Source organism: Schistocerca serialis, chromosome 4, assembly GCF_023864345.2.
Source record: "Schistocerca serialis cubense isolate TAMUIC-IGC-003099 chromosome 4, iqSchSeri2.2, whole genome shotgun sequence".
Classification (NCBI taxonomy): Eukaryota; Metazoa; Arthropoda; class Insecta; order Orthoptera; family Acrididae; genus Schistocerca; species Schistocerca serialis.
Window position 1 is genome coordinate 208,521,587 of NC_064641.1, and position 19,918 is coordinate 208,541,504.

Genomic DNA, 19,918 nt, shown 5'->3' on the forward strand with positions numbered 1-19,918 from the left:
CCCCTCACTGAAGTAACATATTTTGTTCACAACAATTTTTGATTCCAAGTTTTGCAAATTGGGTAATATGGACTAGAAGACATCCAGTCACAGCGTATATGGGGATCCAAATGTTTGCTGTGTTGTTGGTTTTGTAGATACATGTGCAGCGTTGTTACATCCAATATGTTGCCCAAGTAGGAAGGGGACAGCTTTTTTACTGTTGCCTCTAAGGCTACGACTATCATATAAGTGAAACCTCTACTGAAATGAAGCCATGTTTGGGATATGTGCAAAGTGGATTTTGAGTCTTATCCAGGAGACTATTTGAGCCAAAGCTACTTGGTCATGGAAGGAATCATATATATTTTGAAGAATGCTGTTAGAAAAATAACAAGTAACACAAATTAAAGAATTTTAAAAAATTGAAAAACAACTGTAAGAGTGTACACATATAAATAATACATTACAGAGGAAGGTTCTCAATTACTGTGAGGTACTTCTACTTGTGCCACAAAGGCATCTTTCAACTTAGACCTGAAGATTTAGGGTGCGCCACTGAAGTTTCCTGTTCTGCTTGAAGCTTACTACAAATGAAATATGCTGGATAGTGTTGAGAGAAGTGAGGGATGGAAGCAGGGAGGGCGTGAGGGGTGGAAGAATATAAGCAGGGAGGAATGGAAGCAGGCAGAGAGTGAAGGATGGAAGCATGGAAGCAGGGAGAGAGTGAGGAGTCGCGTCCCAAGCATGGGTTACACTTAAGGTCAAGGGACACAGCTTAGCTGGTGGGCACTAATGAGAGGGAGACTTTTGACCTAGCTAAGAAGTTACAGTCTCTGGTGTGAAGATGGTAAGACTGGGAGATAATTGAAGTAAGTCTCCAGAAAGTTTAACAGTCTGAAGTATATTCAGAAATACAAAGAATGAAATCCTAACTGCTCTGGCTGAGATGTTTCCAATGAGTGACCAAGTCTGATACAGAGACGCCGAATGACAATCACCGTTCCGTCTACTCCTAAAATGTGACCCACTCAGCTAAGTCAAGAGTGCTGCCTATCTGACCGTCAGCTCTGGTTGCTGACTCTGCAACAAACCCTGCCTCTCTCTGCAGCACCTTGCGTCAGACCTCTCTCTAGTGCTCTCCTACCGATCTTCTCCTTTTGTCAGAGTGTCTTACTGCAGAGGTTTGTGTACTTTTCTCCTTCGACCTCACTGGCTATTACCATGATGTAATGTCGAGGGCTACTTGCCTCTTTATTGGCTGTAATTGTGCACTATTCTTCAGTAGTTCTTCAGAGACTTGGGGGGGGGGGGGGGGTAGAGACACCTCTCATAATATGGTCTCACACTGCGTTCTAAATCCTGTATTGGTTTCTCATGACGTAGTGGTGTTGCCACCAGAAGGCCCTCTCTCTTTCTCCCTCACTCCCTCTCTCTAATCAGAAGAGCTGTTTGCCTATTAACTTAATTCCAGCCCTTATCTAGGATCCCGTTGTCAGATGTACACAGAGCCCTCTTTGTGCCTTTATAGCTTTTAGCTCATTATCAAACGCAGCTGCCCATCAGCCTGGCATCGGCCAACTAGCCTGCTTCTGGGTCTGAGCCTGTTTTGTTATTACAGTTCCCACTTTTGTTATTAACAATGCCTTAAAAGTTCCCTGTTTTGTTATTAACAATGCAATTAAGACTTGGCTTTACTCAAGGCTATAACACCTCCCCTGCCAGCAGAATTGGCATTTCTCTTCAAAGTAGCATCAATTGTGAGTCTTTTAATTCACTTTTAATAAAATATATTGTAGATTTTACATTTGTTTTGGTTTTTTACATATGTTCATTTACATCTACACTCTGACATTAATACATTTACATTAAAACAGGGAAACATTTACAATTAACACCTTGATATTAATAATTAACATTGACATTTCATTTCATAGTTTACATTTGTTTTGCACTGGTACATTTGTTTCACTTGTTTCATCAACTTATATTTTTATTTAACAATTACATTTTACATACATATCTTACAAATTCCTTTCATTTAATGTCTGTTTCAAAATGATATAGACTAATCTTGGTCCTTTGCACACCTTTAGCAAATCACCACACCTTCAGTCTTTCTAATGAGCTGTCTCCTATCCAAACTGGTTTCGGGATACTGGTTCAAATGTGTGTGAATTCCTCAGGGACCAAACTGCTGAGGTAATTGGTCCCTAGATTTACACACTACTTAATTTAACTTACGCTAAGAACAACACACACACACACACACACACACACACACACACACACGCGTGCGTGCTGGGGAGGACTCGAACCTCCGGCAGGAGGGGCTGCGCAGTCTGCGACATGGCGCCTCAAACCGTGTGGCAATACTGGTTCACAATAGTGTTTCTTACGTTTTTTTTTTTTTTTTTTTTTTTTTTTTTTTTTTTTTTTTTTTTTTTTTGGCAACAATCAGTGTTCTCAAATATTTCCATATACTTTTAAAACATTCTGTAAAACATATACACTGTTTGCATCAAAATGTTACAATAATTAGGGTAATTAGTGTTACAGCTACCTATGTAGTTATTGAATAGTGTGTAAAACACGGAAATATTTCTAACCTTCCTCCTGTATCTCTGCCATTTTCTAGACATCGTCCAGTCATTTGCTTGCGATTTTTAAATCGTCCAATGTGTTACTACATGTTCTGAAGGTAAATCTAAAGTTAAAACTGAAATGTTTTTCTTTTCTTCACTCACAACACAACGATCAGATTCTAAATTTATTTGTGATATTGTATCCTTTTTTGTTACGTTACTGTGTATTACTCATTCTGTTTGTATAAATACTCTTGTTCCGCACCCTTTGCACTTACTATAAAAACTTATTTTACCCATGCCCTTCATTACTAGATTCTTAGGAGCTTCTCTTCCTCGTAAAATGTTTAATCCTTCTTCTTTTGGAGCTACATATAACAATTCATCACATATTTAGATATGTCCAAATGCTTGATTCAGTGTGACTCTTCTTTGCACACAATCGTCTGAATTTCCTTAACCAGTTGCAACAATTTGGCTTCACACTCTTCGTGATCAAATGTTGATAACAACGCAAAGGACTGTCTGCACAGTTGCCTATTCTTACTTAATTCTTTGCAGTTTAGCTGCTCCGCGGAAAGTTTTGCATATTGCCTTTTGGACTCATCTATCAGCAAAAGTTCCTTTTCGGGCTGTATGTACACATACTTCCCTTTCATTTCCTGGAGCTCTTCTGGTAGTGGAAGTATTTTATATGAGCTAAAATTGTTATTATCTAGCAACAGGATGTTAATTACATATCGTAATATACTACCAGAAATGAAAACATCCAAGTCAATTATTCTTAATAGCAAATAACCCAAGGATTCAGCTAGAGGAAAAGGAAAATTTACATCCTTTAGCTCATCATGTATTAAACTTAAATACTTTACAATTTGGAGAGAGTTGATAAAGTGTGCCTGCCGTATTCCTTTTTGTACATTCACGATAGCATTGATCATTTGCTCATATTCTACCTTGATCTTGCCAAATACTGCTGATAACTGTAATACCTGTTCTTTTATTGTTACAAAGAACACTACCCTTTTAAACCCCACGTCTGTGTCTTTCACATATTCTTTCAATGCCTGTCTTTAAGACATGTTCATTTGACTCAAATGTGTAAACAGTCCCATTCACTCCTGCCAATGGGCCCCTTACCACTGCCACTTCTGCTTCATCTGATGTGGTGAACAGTGTTTTACTTACCTGGCCTACAAAGTTAAAGACTCCTCTTTTCCTTCTGGTCTTATGTTTTGTCAGCTGTTGTACGAATCTCGCCGCAGACCTGTGATTTTCTCTGCGTGATGTGTCACCTGTTGTTCTTGTAAACGACAGTCTAGTAAACCTAAATTTAGTTGTTGTCGTTTGTCTTGGCACCTTTGTACCACTGCTTTACTGTATCTTTCTGCCTTTTGAAATCTTTATGTTATTGGATCCAAATTTACATAAGTAACAATTCTCCAAGTAGTGCTGTATATTTCTACTTGTCCTGCATTGACATAATACACAAAGTTGGAAACAGTCGCTTGAAAGTCATTCGGTGCATATTCTGATGCAGATGTTTTTTATGTTGCTGTCACTATGAGGAGCTGGACAATTCTCTGCCTGAATGCCATACCTGAAATTTAAAAGAATCGTTTCAGTCTGTTTGCATGTACTTTTCTTTCTTTGTTTCTTTTGATCTTTATGACTACGTTTTACTACTTCATATGGCCCCCATCATTGTGAATCTAGTTTTCTCGATCTACTACATCTTGCCAATTCATTGTGCAGCAACAGTTTCTGCCCTACCTTGAATTCTTTTACATTTTCATTCTTATCATAATGATTCTCGCTAGTTTTCCAATGTGTCACTAATGACGCTGTTGCTATTCTGTGATCTTCTTGAATTCTCACTTTTAGCCTGTTAACATACGATTCGTAGTCGTAACTTACATGCGTTGATTCCTGGTGCAGTACTCCCGGTATATTTACTTTTCTCCTGTACAATAGTTCAAATGGAGTGTGCCCTGTACTGCTGTGTGGTGTGCTGTTAAAAACTAAAATTGCGTACGGTACCCACTTGTCCCATGAACTTTGATCTCCAGTGACAGTGTCTTAGATATTCAACATGTGTTCTGTGACTTCTTTCCAAAGTGCCGTTAGAGTCTGGGTTGTAAGCTGTAGTCTGTACAAGTTTAATTCTTGACAATTTACGTACTCTTTTAAACATATGACTTAAGACATTTCATTAGGTTACCTTCCATTAGGAATGTATGTGCACCAACCTGGTTTTTATACCGCATTGTAAGTGTATTCTTTGAGGTTCAGCCTCCATTTCAGGACTCTTGATCTCCGGTCCTTGACACTGAATATCTACATTAATGGCTTACGGTCTGTTACCTCTATAAATCTTTGGCCATATAAGTATGGTTGGAACTGTTTCACTGCAAATCCTATAGCCAACAATTCCTTTTCAGCAGTGGTATAGTTCAGTTCCGCCTTATTCGGTGCTCTTGATGCATATGCAGTGGACAAGTCTTCACCCACCTTCTTCCCAGGTGACAACACTGCACCTAAGGCTGCATTGTTAGAATCAGTCATGACAATAAACGGTTCTGTGAAATCTGGCTACTGAAGTAGCGGAGAATTTATGAGCTCTTTGAATGCATTGTTCTGTCGTTCGCCCCATTGGTACTCCACTCCTTTCTTTAATAGCTCATGGAGTGGCTTTGCAATTTTGTTAAAGTGTGCAATAAATCGTGGGTACTACACTATCAATCCTAGAAATCCTTTCAACTCTTTCATTGTTTCTGGCTGTGGGAAGAACTTTACCTTCTCCACCTTTTCCATATTTGGTGACATTCCCTTGTCAGTAATATAATGACCTAGGAAGATTACCTCCTTCCTCAGAAACCCACACTTTTTTGGTTACAGTTTCAAGGCATGCTCTCGCAACCTTTCAAAGATTTAATGGTGCTTCTCAGTATGCAGCTGCAGGTTTCTTCCATAGCACACCAAATCATCTAGGTAGACAAAACATTTTATCCTTTGCAAACCTACCAAGACTGTGTCCATCAGTCGCTGGAAACATCCTGGGGCTCCCTTCAATCCCATTGGTATTCTCTTGTATTCATAATGCTGATAATTTGAGCTGAACACCGTTTTCTCTCTGTCCTCATCCGTCAATATTTGATAGTATCCGCTTGCAAGATCAAGTGCTGAGAAGAACTTTGCATGCCCTAATTGGTCCAAAATGTCGGAGATATTTGGTAGTGGAAATGCATTGCCCAGCTGGCAGTTATAAGAGTTGAGGGGCATGAAAGGGAAGCAGTGATTGGGAAGGGAGTGAGGCAGGGTTGTAACCTCTCCCCGGTGTTATTCAATCTGTATATTGAGCAAGCAGTGAAGGAAACAAAAGAAAAATTCGGAGTAGGTATTAAAATTCATGGAGAAGAAGTAAAAACTTTGAGGTTCGCCGATGACATTGTAATTCTGTCAGAGACAGCAAAGGACTTGGAAGAGCAGTTGAACGGAATGGACAGTGTCTTGAAAGGAGGATATAAGATGAACATCAACAAAAGCAAAACGAGGATAATGGAATGTAGTCAAATTAAATCGGGTGATGCTGAGGGGATTAGATTAGGAAATGAGACACTTAAAGTAGTAAAGGAGTTTTGCTATTTAGGGAGTAAAATAACTGATGATGGTCGAAGTAGAGAGGATATAAAATGTAGACTGGCAATGGCAAGGAAATCGTTTCTGAAGAAGAGAAATTTGTTAACATCGAGTATAGATTTAAGTGTCAGGAAGTCGTTTCTGATAGTATTTGTATGGAGTGTAGCCATGTATGGAAGTGAAACATGGACGATAACCAGTTTGGACAAGAAGAGAATAGAAGCTTTCGAAATGTGGTGCTACAGAAGAATGCTGAAGATAAGGTGGGTAGATCACGTAACTAATGAGGAGGTATTGAATAGGATTGGGGAGAAGAGAAGTTTTTGGCACAACTTGACTAGAAGAAGGGATCGGTTGGTAGGACATGTTTTGAGGCATCAAGGGATCACAAATTTAGCATTGGAGGGCAGCGTGGAGGGTAAAAATCGTAGAGGGAGACCAAGAGATGAATACACTAAGCAGATTCAGAAGGATGTAGGTTGCAGTAGGTACTGGGAGATGAAGATGCTTGCACAGGATAGAGTAGCATGGAGAGCTACATCAAACCAGTCTCAGGACTGAAGACCACAACAACAACAACAACAACAACAACAACAACAACAGTAATATTGTTCAACTGCCTGTAGTCCACTACGATTCTCCACTTTTGTTTCCCACTGGTGTCTATCTTTTTCGGAATTAGGAACAGTGACGTGTTCCATGCACTCTTACTTTCGTCTGTTATGTCATCCTTCAGCATTTGTTCAATTTGCAGCACCTCTCATCATACCTCTCTTTAGTGCTCTCCTACCGATCTTCTCCTTTTCTCGGAGTATCTTGCTGCTGAGTTTTGTGTACTTTTCCCATTCATCTCCATGGGGTATTGCTGTGAGGTAATGTCAAGGGCTACTTGTTTCCTTATTTGCTGTAATTGTGCACGTTTATTCAATGGTTCTTCAGGGGCCTGGTGGAAGGGTAGAGGCGCCTCCCTTATTATGGTCACACACTGCATCCTAAGTCCTGTATTGGCTTCTCATGATGTAGTGCTATCCCCACCAGAAGGCCTCCTCTCTTTCTCTCTCTTGTCGCGTGCTCTCCCTCTAACCAGAAGAGCTGTTTGCATATTAACTTTAATTCCAGTCCTTATCAAGGGCCCCCATTGTCGGAAGTACACGAGAGTCCTCTTTGCAGCTTTATAGCTTATAGCTTTTAGCTCGTTATCAAACGCACCTGCCCATCATCCATCAAAGGAAGAAATAAAAGTCAAGATTAGTTTCCTATTAATATTTATATTATAAGAGATAGTTTGGATTGGATATGGCTGCAGAAGAAACACTTTTGGAATTTTTGTGAAGTGATCCACAGAAATCACAGAAGATCTAAATCAGAGAATAACTTGACAGCAATTTGAACCTCGTTCCTTCCAGATACAACTTCAGTGCCTAAAATGCCACAGTACCTCACTCATAGAGTTCTGAAGAACTCATATCTGTTTTGCTTTCTAAATATGTGCTGCACTTTTGAGAGGAATTTTCATTGTTTACAGATATTCCTTACACCGAAGTGTAGAATATATTCATGATCATGAAGACGAGACAAATTGTACGTCGATTGACGTGTCTGTATGTGTGGATGGATATGTGCGTGTGTGCGAGTGTATACCTGTCCTTTTTTTCCCCTAAGGTAAGTCTTTCCGCTCCCGGGATTGGAATGACTCCTTACCCTCTCCCTTAAAACCCACTTCCTTTCGTCTTCCCCTCTCCTTCCCTCTTTCCTGATGAGGCAACAGTTTGTTGCGAAAGCTTGAATTTTGTGTGTATGTTTGTGTTTGTTTGTGTGTCTATCTACCTGCCAGCGCTTTCGTTCGGTAAGTCAGCTCATCTTTGTTTTTATATATGATTGACATATTAATACGCACACATCTTCTTTTCAGTTTCTTATATTGTGTAAGTGACCTACGCTACTTTCCAATCTTCAGGATCTTTCACTGCACAAGGAATTCGTAAAAACATAAACTATAAAAAGGGCTAATTCAGCAGCATAGCTAATGTAAAAAAATAATAGGGATTGTGTAAGTGCATTGAACCATATTTGTTTTCAGCAGTTTCACTAGTTTTTCAGAAACAGGTGCTTTTATTTTAAAACTGTCATTTGAGAATACCTAACAATATATATTGTAACCTCCAGTGAAACCCACTGTTAACTCCTCGCAGTACCCAGACACTGTTTTGCTGCCTTTTCCAACTGGCGAAACCCCCAAAACTCCCTCCCAGTGTACCATAAAACCCAGAACCCAAACAAATCCAAAACTTTGCCGTCAGCCTGTCTAGCAAACAACTCAATCCTATAGAAGTTTCAGTTGTATGAAAAAGATTTTGCCTTCAGCCCCACTTTCAAATTCAGTTATGCTGGATTTGTCAAACACCTATTTTATTTCTCCAAATCCCTACAGTGGAAACGCTTGTCTCTCACTTCCTACAGAAACCAGCCAAAATCCAAAACTGAACCTTGCCTCTCCAATTTGTTTCCTCCCAACTCCATCCACCTCACCATAACTTTGATTACTTATGATTGTGCCCAGAAATGAGGAACATCCTTCCCACCTCTCCTGAAGTGGTATTATGCTGCCCAACCAATCTATAAAATATCCTAATCCATCCTTACACCAAGCTCACAACCTAACTCAATTGTCACAGGTCCATACAAGGAACACTCAGGTGCAAAACCTGTCCAACACTCTACCCAGAACACCCTACATTGGAGCTGAGCAGCACTTTTTGCAGAAAATAAGTCTATTATAGTTGGGAGGAGGGTAGTTAAATCTCCTGACCTGCAGAGAATCATGAAAACACATTGTGTGTCAGAGAAAGGAATGAGATATTTAGCCATAAGGTCTTTGTCCTCTTTCTCAGTGGTGTATTTAATTTAATAGATAATAAAAGTAACTTCAATTGTAGCTTAAGGCAGTCATAAAATGATCAACAATGTACATTATTTTTGATTGAGAAAGTGTGGTAAAATTGTAAGACATTTTTGTTCTGTATCACGGTGAGAATCACAAGTTTGATCCTCAAAACATGCAAATAACTAACTTTATTTGCATTAAGTGAATTCTAGAAGAGAAGTAAAGCTGTCACATCAAAAAATGCACCAAATTACGAACTTAATCATTTACGTGCAGTTAATCCAGCATATTTTCATTTCTTTATTATGGTTCTCATAACTTTAACTTTTGCCATCTAAAGTGGATGTAAGTACCACAGCTATTTGAGGTACTTTTTTTTCATTTTCCTGTAGTCTTCTTTTTTTTTAAAACAAGAATAGATTGATAACTAAGTCATCTGTGTATCATCTTACACTTTTGTTATAGGGGGCCCCTAATCCTTCAAAACGAAAGAGGAGTGATTCTGAAGAAAGAGCACATGAAGTTTCAGTAAAGGTAGTGTTTGCATTTTTATGTATAATAATGTATATTACCTATAATAATTCTTTTATAGATTTGGGGTGGGGGGGGGGTGGGGGGTGGGGGGGGAAGAGAGAAACAGGTAATAATGGAGCCATTCCACGCCAAGTGGTCTAATTTCTGAAAAAGTTCCCTCATGACCTGAGTTTTCAGCACCTTTGAGACATAAAATCTATAGCAACATTTTCTTGAAAGAAACGAAACTCAGCCATCATGCACAACTTTCTGCACTCTCTTAAGTGGAATAATAATTAAAAAACAAAAGTTTCCTGAATTATTTACAAATGAATAATTTGAAGCACAGTTAGCCAAAAAAATATACACTTGGAAAAAAAGTGAAGTTCTGCTTTTTATATCTCTGAAATTAACTGTGTAATTAACCTGAAACTGTGCAAGTAAAACCTGAAACTGTGCAAGTAACAACTTGCCAATATAAGGTCTAAGAATATGTAATTTCATGCTGCTACTGCTTTTTGGTAGTTTATAAGTTGAGAGCAAACTTGAAGATTTTTCTAAAAGTGCCAAAAATTACTATTTGTGGCCCAGTCTTACAAAATAGTGTCTTCTGCAGACTTTTAAAAATTGTTTTCATTAGAAAGATCAAGCTCTATACCACATAAAAAACTACATTTGTTTGTGCAGTGCAAGCATATAAGGATCTAAAAAACAACAAGGTGAAGCAAAGTCAATCAAAAAACTAAATGAAAAAATGTTAAGTTTAGTTTTTTATATCTCCGGAAATAAGTGTGCAATAAACCTGAACCTTTGCGTGTTATAGCTTACCAGTATGAGGTCTTAGTGTATAAAATTTCATCATCCTATTGCTTTCAAATAGTTTAAAAACTGAAGATTTTTCTAAAAATGTAAAAAAGACTATATTTGGCCCACTTTTACAAAAAAAGCCTTTTCTGCAAATTCTTTTAAATGATTTTTGTTAGAAAGGCCATGTTAAAACACATAAAAAACAATATTTGTTTTCCACTGCGAGAATATAATGCTCTAAAAAAGAATGACTAGTGCACTGAAAACAGGCCCAAATTCCACTGGTATTCAAATTAAATCTTATGTTCTTTATTAGGTTCTACATTTGTTTAGTATTCTGTGTGGAAAATAATATCAGAAGTCCTAATGACTAGGAAATTAGCCTGAATCAGAAAAACTGGTAGTAAGTAGTCTCATACTGTGTGTTACACTGTACCTTAAACCAGAATTAAACTAGCACCTCACTAGCATTACACAACAAAAAGATACACTAATCATTATCTATAACACGAATCCATTCTAAAAAAATGCCAGGAAGATTGCTGTGAGGAAATTCACCAAACTTTATTCAATGTGATAGTGGTGTAAAACCTGCTGGCTATTTATACAATCTATACTGCAGCTGTTACTCAACACTTTTACTACCATGGTCTGCACTGCCTTGGTAATACAAAGTTAGATGATGAAGTTTTTAACCAGTTTGATTAAAATAAAAATATTTAAAAAAAGTGCTGAAATACGAGGGTGAGTCAAATGTAAACCTTAAATTTGTAACGTCGCAGTATCAGTATAAAGGTGGCCACCCCACTTGTGACTTGCACCAGTGAAGAACAGCGTTAAATTATTCGGTTTTTGCGTAGTGAAGGTGTGAAACGTATAGAAATTCATTGACGAATGAAGGTTCAATATGGTGATCCATGTTTGTCCCAGCAGCAAGTCTATGAATGGAGTATGAAGTTGGCAAATGGTGTGACTTCAGTGGAAGATGCTCCTCGTCCAGGTCTGGCATAACGAGTTGTGACTCCACAGAACATTGCAGCAGTTGAAGCCATAGTGGAAGAAAACTGCTGAGTGACACTGAATGACATTGCATCATGTATAGATTAGTCATGGGTCAGCACACCACATTGTGCATGATGTGCTCCAGTTTCACAAAGTGTCTGCAAGATGGGTGCCATGACAGCTGACTCCTGAAATAAGAGAATGACATGTTGATGTTTGTGAAGAACTTCTGCGGCACTTTGAATGAGAAGGTGATGGCTTCCTTGCAAGAATCGTTACTGGGGGCGAAACCTGGGTTCACTTCCACCATCCGGAAACGAAGAGAGCAAGCAAGGAATGGTGCCATTCCTCATCACCAAAACCAAAGAAGTTTCGAACAGACCATCAGCAGGTAAGGTTATGCTGACTCTCTTTTGGGACGAAAAAGGCGTCATTTTGGAGCATTATGTGCCTAGAGGGACCACTGTCACCAGTGCACCATACACAGATCTCCTAAAAAATTGTCTGCGGCCTGCAATCAAATCAAAGTGACGTGGATTGCTGTCAGCAGGTGGCCTGTTGCAACATGACAATGCACGGCCCCACGCTGCCCATACAACAGTTGCAACAATCACAGACCTGCATTTTGAGTGTCTTCCTCATCCACCATACTCACCAGACCTTGCCCCAAGTGATTTCCATATGTTTGGACCACTCAGAGACACAATAGGAGGAAAGAAGTTCTGTTCTGATGAAGAGGTACGCCACACGATGCACGAGTGGTTGCGCAAACTACCAGAAGAATTGTTTTCTTAGGGAATTTAAGCACTTTGTAAGTGCTGGAGTACTTGCATTGAGCGTGGGGGGAGATTATATTGAAAAGTGATACAGCTTTGTACCATTTCTGCACAGTAAATAATATTTAAAAAAATTTAAGGTTTTCATTTGACTCACCCTCGTATGTCTCAGTGAGTTGTGACAAAAGAAACTCTCCCTCTTGGAGTTTTTCGAGTTACTCAAACTTTACCTCACATTGTAGTCATAAAGACTTTTGATATTGACTTTCCCAGAGAGTAATAAATAGTTGTAAAATGTAGTAAGATGTCAGGTTTAACTTGAGTGCCAGTGGTATATGGTCTCATTTTCATTGCACTTGCACTTTTTTTTTATTTTTTTTTTTTTTTTATTTTTTTTTTTTTTTGTAGGGCCTTATGAGCTTGCATTGCAAAACCACATATAGTTTTTAGGTGGTTTAGGATGTGATCTTTTTAATGGTAATGGTTTAAAAGAGATTACAGAAGTCTTTCTTTTCTTTTTTAAAAAAAATATTAGACTTGGCCAAAAATAGCCATTTTTGGGGTTTTAAAAAAATCATCAACTTATGCCCTCAGTTTTTAAACTATTGGAAAGCTGTAGGAGGATGAAGTTTTATCTCCGGAAGTAGTGAACTAAGTAGTTAATTGGGAACATGTGAGATTGCTCATACAAAATTTCATCAAAATCTGTGTTGGTCAAGGGGAACCTGTAGACCACTTGACACGGGGAGACACAATAGCATTGTCTAATAATGTATTTGTTTGTTTCCAAGGAACTTATGTAGTTTATTTTTTTGAAATAGTTAGAGCATTGTTGTGATAATCATACAATTTCTCCCAACTGTATCGCGATCTTTTTGTATCTCACACTTCCAATCTCTGAAAAAATTGTTTGTTTTGTGCACTGTACCAAGAACGTTTAGCATTTCATATTATGTTTAACTCTTTATAATTTATTCAGAGAACTTAACAGCATGATTATTAATACTTCTATAGCACACAATAGATATGTAACATAGGCTATCTGATTTAGTCTGCTGATGTGGATGTTGACAAGCTACTTGTGTTTAGCAGTATATGCTTAAGAAAGAAGCCAGAGGCTGTGCAGTTCATGTAGATCTCTGTTATTGAGACTGATACAACAGGTGCTTTATTTTGGAACTGTTTTGAACTTTTTATAACCAAATAGAAAAAAATGAAGTTGATGTTTTCCACCTTTTTATTATTGTTTATTAATGCAATGCGTTTCCTGACCGTTACCTCATGTGATCTTGTTGTCTTCAGTTTTGGCTGTTAAAATTTTACTTTGTGCAGGAGATTGTTTAAAACTGAAATTATATGATTAAAAATTAACAGGAGGCAGTTTATTTTATTTTAAGAAACTCTTCAAATAGGGTCAAAAATTAAAGCAAGTGTGTTGAAAAGTTTTAACTGTTTTTCAATGTAATCATTATGGTGAATATAGCATTTGTTGTAGTGGTTCAGCAGCTTTCCGATCCTTTCTGGGAAGAGTCTGTCATCTCTTTATTATGCTGCACCAGCATGGTACCTTACATTTCCGCATTTTTGTAAACTGAGGTATTGGTCGCTATCTGGTCGGTGCACTATCAAATACATACACCACCATAGTGTGTAGAAGTAGAAAGTGTGGTCCTCTCATCTCCAGTAACATGGCCTGAATAGCGTTAGTGTGGTAATCTCCCATTGTGCAGCACTGCAGTTTTTTTGCGCCCTGTGTTGTCTTTGTTTAGAAACATTATATCATGTGCTTTGTTGCTGATTTGTGGATATTTTGAGATATATATGTGCAATTTTGCAGCAGTACAGACTTATATTGGTGCTTGATTATAAACTAAACTGAAATACGTGGTATTTCAATTGAAATTAATAGTTGGGTCAGCAATCTCCTAAGCTGATATGATGATGCCTTTGTGTTTTGTGGCTGGTTGCAAGTCAGTTTATAGAAATTGCAAAGAGGCAAGATGCTTTTTCAAGCTCCCAAAAGCCGTAGAAAATTTTAACAAATGGGAAAAAAAAAAATTATCCCAAGAGAAGGCAAGGAGCTAGCAAGAAACTTGTATATTTGTGATGCTCACTTTGCTGAAAATTTAATGTTAAAGTCAGACAAATTTGTTATTGATGGAAAGGAGGTAGAATTGCCCAGAATTTATCAGCACTTGTTACCAAATCCAGTTCCTTACATTTTCCAGAATTTGCCCAAGTATTTGTGTACTCTATTGAAGATAAGAAAATCTCCCACAAAAAGGAAAGCTGCTTGCAAAATTGTGAATAAAACATCCACCAAATGCTTAAGAATTTGTGACAACGACACCACTTCTGTCGCAAGCAGAACCCATTTGTTTGATACCTCTACATTAGTTGATCCACTTGATAAAGTAACTGTATTTTAACTGCAAATAAAAAAAATTAAAAAGCAGCTTTGCTAGGACAAACAATAAACTCAAATTGGAAAAGGCTAGAGAATCGTGCTGCAGTGAGAAGTAGGTAGAGTAAACATTATTGTAAATGTAATGAAAGCTTATCGAATAAGCAAAAAATAATTTCAGAGACTATATTGCAGAAGTGCCAGAAAAAGAATCCATAAGGAATGAGATACAATAGTGATTTATTCTAGATAGTTTTTATTACATATTAAAATCTTATAAGGGTTATGGGCACTGGTTGAAACATAGTCTGTCACCTCTTCCTTCACATGTGCATTTGAGGAAACACTCAAAAGGTTTGAAATGCGCATATGCCATCAACAAGACAGCAGAATTTTAAAGAAGAGCCTGATGCAAACAGAAAGACAGGGGTAGTTATTTTTGATGAGGTTAAACTGAGGGAGGATATTCAGTTCAGTGAGCCCTATTTATTCGTAGATTTATTTATTGGCTTTGGCAGTATGACACCTACAGTCAAAAATAAAGACTTAGCTGATCATATCCTTGTTTCCATGTTCATACATCTACTACACAGTTGGTACAGCCAGTTGCTACGCCAGTGAAAATGAAAATGTAACTCCGGCAGAACTGTTAGCAAAATTTTTAATTCAGGTTGTAATGCAACTGGAGCAGGCAGATTGTAAAATTGTGCTGTTTACATGTGGTCGCAGCCAATCTAACAAACAAGCCTGGAAACATTTGCAAATATCAGAAAATACGGGGAATACTAAATGCTATTTTCAAAATCCTGTTGATGAGAATAGATAAGTTTGGGCTTTTTCAGATGCAGTACATATTTGGAAATGCACACGTAACCACTTTCGTGGTAAACGTACTGTGCTGTTAGGTGCGGACATAATGAGGAATGGATTTTGTGGAATGTTTATGAAGTTGACAATTCAATAGAGTTTACTGGTGTAAAGGCATGTAGTAAATTGACATGTCCACACATACACCTGAACTCCTTTGGAATGACTCCTTACCCTCTCCCTTAAAACCCACATCCTTTCGTCTTTCCCTCTCCTTCCCTCTTTCCTGATGAGGCAACAGTTTGTTGCGAAAGCTTGAATTTTGTGTGTATGTTTGTGTTTGTTTGTGTGTCTGTCGACCTGCCAGCACTTTCATTTGGTAAGTCACATCATCTTTGTTTTTAGATATATTTTTCCTACGTGTAATGTTTCCCTCTATTATAACTATATATACACTCCTGGAAATGGAAAAAAGAACACATTGACACCGGTGTGTCAGACCCACCATACTTGCTCCGGACACTGCGAGAGGGCTGTACAAGCAATGATCACACGCACGGCACAGCGGACACACCAGGAACCGCGGTGTTGGCCGTCGAATGGCGCTAGCTGCGCAGCATTTGTGCACCGCCGCCGTCAGTGTCAGCCAGTTTGCCGTGGCATACGGAGCTCCATCGCAGTCTTTAACACTGGTAGCATGCCGCGACAGCGTGGACGTGAACCGTATGTGCAGTTGACGGACTTTGAGCGAGGGCGTATAGTGGGCATGCGGGAGGCCGGGTGGACGTACCGCCGAATTGCTCAACACGTGGGGTATGAGGTCTCCACAGTACATCGATGTTGTCGCCAGTGGTCGGCGGAAGGTGCACGTGCCCGTCGACCTGGGACCGGACCGCAGCGACGCACGGATGCACGCCAAGACCGTAGGATCCTACGCAGTGCCGTAGGGGACCGCACCGCCACTTCCCAGCAAATTAGGGGCACTGTTGCTCCTGGGGTATCGGCGAGGACCATTCGCAACCGTCTCCATGAAGCTGGGTTACGGTCCCGCACACCGTTAGGCCGTCTTCCGCTCACGCCCCAACATCGTGCAGCCCGCCTCCAGTGGTGTCGCGACAGGCGTGAATGGAGGGGCGAATGGAGACGTGTCGTCTTCAGCGATGAGAGTCGCTTCTGCCTTGGTGCCAATGATGGTCGTATGCGTGTTTGGCGCCGTGCAGGTGAGCGCCACAATCAGGACTGCATACGACCGAGGCACACAGGGCCAACACCCGGCATCATGGTGTGGGGAGCGATCTCCTACACTGGCCGTACACCACAGGTGATCGTCGAGGGGACACTGAATAGTGCACGGTACATCCAAACCGTCATCGAACCCATCGTTCTACCATTCCTAGACCGGCAAGGGAACTTGCTGTTCCAACAGGACAATGCACGTCCGCATGTATCCCGTGCCACCCAACGTGCTCTAGAAGGTGTAAGTCAACTACCCTGGCTAGCAAGATCTCCGGATCTGTCCCCCATTGAGCATGTTTGGGACTGGATGAAGCGTCGTCTCACGCGGTCTGCACGTCCAGCATGAACGCTGGTCCAACTGAGGCGCCAGGTGGAAATGGAATGGCAAGCCGTTCCACAGGACTACATCCAGCATCTCTACGATCGTCTCCAAGGGAGAATAGCAGCCTGCATTGCTGCGAAAGGTGGATATACACTGTACTAGTGCCGACATTGTGCATGCTCTGTTGCCTGTGTCTATGTGCCTGTGGTTCTGTCAGTGTGATCATGTGATGTATCTGACCCCAGGAATGTGTCAATAAAGTTTCCCCTTCCTGGGACAATGAATTCACGGTGTTCTTATTTCAATTTCCAGGAAAAAAATATATATATATATATATATATATATATATATATATATATATATATATATATATATATATATATATATATATATAAAAATAGAGGGAAACATTCCACGCAGGAAAAATATATTTAAAAACAAAGATGATGTGACTTACCTTACGAAACCGCTGGCAGGTCGATAGAAACACAAACAGACACATACATACACACAAAATTCAAGCTTTCGCAACAAACTGTTGCCTCATCAGGAAAGAGGGAAGGAGAGGGAAAGACGAAAGGAAGTGGGTTTTAAGGGAGAGGGTAAGGAGTCATTCCAATCCCGGGACCGGAAAGACTTACTTTAGGGGGGAAAAAGGACGGGTATACACTCGCACACACACACATATCCATCCACACATATACAGACACAAGCAGACATATTTAAAGACAAAGAGTTTGGGCAGAGATGTCAATCGAGGCGGAAGTGCAGAGTTAAAGATGATGTTGAATGACAGGTGAGGTATGAGTGGCGGCAACTTGAAATTAGCGGAGATTGACGCCTGGTGGGTAACGGGAAGAGAGGATATATTGAAGAGCAAGTTCCCATCTCCGGAGTTCGGATAGATTGGTGTTGGTGGGAAGTATCCAGATAACCCGGACGGTGTAACACTGTGCCAAGATGTGCTGGCCGTGCACCAAGGCATGTTTAGCCACAGGGTGATCCTCATTACCAACAAACACTGTCTGCCTGTGTCCATTCATGCGAATGGACAGTTTGTTGCTGGTCATCCCACATAGAAAGCTTCACAGTGTAGGCAGGTCAGTTAGTAAATCACGTGGGTGCTTTCACACGTGGCTCTGCCTTTAATCATGTGCACCTTCCGGGTTACAGGACTGGAGTAGGTGGTGATGGGAGGGTGCATGGGACAGGTTTTACACCGGTGCAGTTACAAGGGTACGAGCCACAGGCGGGGAAGGTGGTTTGGGGATTTCATAGGGATGAACCAAGAGGTAACGAAGGTTAGGTGGACGATGGAAAGACACTCTTGGTGGAGTGGGGAGGATTTCATGAAGGATGGATCTCAGTTCAGGGCAGGATTTGAGGAAGTCGTATCCCTGCTGCAGAGCCACATTCAGAGTCTGATCTAGTCCCGGAAAGTATCCTGTCACAAGTGGGGCACTTTTGGGGTTCTTCTGTGGGAGGTTCTGGGTTTGAGGGGATGAGGAAGTAGCTCTGGCAATTTGCTTCTGTACCAGGTCGGAAGAGTAGTCGTGGGATGCAAAAGCTATTTTCAGGTTGATGGTGTAATGGTTCAGGGATTCTGGACTGGAGCAGATTCGTTTGCCACGAAGACCTAGGCTATAGGGAAGGGACCGTTTGATGTGGAATGGGTGGCAGCTGTCATAATGGAGGTACTGTTGCTTGTTGGTGGGTTTGATGTGGACGGATTTGTGAAGCTGGCCATTGGACAGATGGAGGTCAACATCAAGGAAAGTGGCATGGGATTTGGAGTAGGACCAGGTGAATCTGATGGAACCAAAGGAGTTGAGGTTGGAGAGGAAATTCTGGAATTCATCTTCACTGTGAGTCCAGATCATGAAGATGTCATCAATAAATCTGTACCAAACTTTGGGTTGGCAGGCCTGGGTAACCAAGAAGGCTTCAATGGTTACAAGGATGGTTTCCAGGGGTAACAGATTGGGTGAGGATTCCAGGCGTTCGAGAATGTGGTTGGTGTCTTTGATGAAGGATGGGAGACTGCATGTAATGGGTTGAAGGTGTTGATCTACGTATGCAGAGATACATTCTGTGGGGGCTTGGTAACCAGCTACAATGGGGCGGCCGGGATGATTGGGTTTTTGAATTTTAGGAAGTAGGGAAAAGGTAAGGGTTGCGTTGTGTCTGTGGGGTCAGGAGGTTGATGGAGTCAGGTGAAAGGTTTTGTAGGGGGCCTAAGGTTCTGAGGATTCCTTGAAGCTCCACCTGGACATCAGGAATGGGATTACCTTGCCAAACTTTATATGTAGTGTTGTCTGAAAGCTGACGCAGTCCCTCAGCCACATACTCCCAATGATCAAGTACCACGGTCGTGGAACCCTTGTCCACCGGAAGAATGACGATGGATTGTTCAGCCTTCAGATCACGCATAGCCTGGTCTTCAGCAGTGGTGATGTTGGGAGTAGGATTAAGGTTTTTTTAAGGAGGATTGAGAGGCAAGGCTGGAAGTGAGAAATTCATGGAAAGTTTGGTGAGGGTGATTTTGAGGAAGAAGAGGTGGGTTCTGCTGTGACGGAGGACAGAACTGTTCCAGGCAGGGTTTAATTTGGATAGTGTCTTGGGGAGTTGGATCATTAGGAGTAGGATTAGGATCATTTTTCTTTGTGGCAAAGTGATATTTCCAGCAGAGGGTACGGGTGTAGGACAGTAAATCTTTGACAAGGGCTGTTTGGTTGAATCTGGGAGTGGGGCTGAAGGTGAGGCCTTTGGATAGGACAGAGGTTTTGGATTGGGAGAGAGGTTTGGTGGAAAGGTTAACTACTGAATTAGGGTGCTGTGGTTCCAGATTGTGGCTGTTGATATACTTTCCGGGGTGTGAGGTCGTGGTCCAAGAACTTTTCTGCTCCTTACATTTCGTCTAGAACTGCGCTGGACTTCCTCAGAGCCGCTGCTCCGCTGAGTCTT

At 40.5% G+C, this 19,918-nt stretch overlaps 1 protein-coding gene across 2 annotated transcripts in view; it reads left to right on the forward strand.

The window, feature by feature from the left end:
• LOC126473675 (nucleoprotein TPR-like) overlaps positions 1 to 19,918 on the forward strand; it is a 398,029-nt gene that overhangs the window by 219,758 nt on the left and 158,353 nt on the right. For both annotated transcript variants that reach the window (XM_050100910.1, XM_050100911.1), the window contains exon 17: positions 9,553 to 9,621. In XM_050100910.1, coding sequence (XP_049956867.1) covers positions 9,553 to 9,621 — 69 coding nt within the window. The remainder of the gene's footprint in view (positions 1 to 9,552; positions 9,622 to 19,918) is intronic.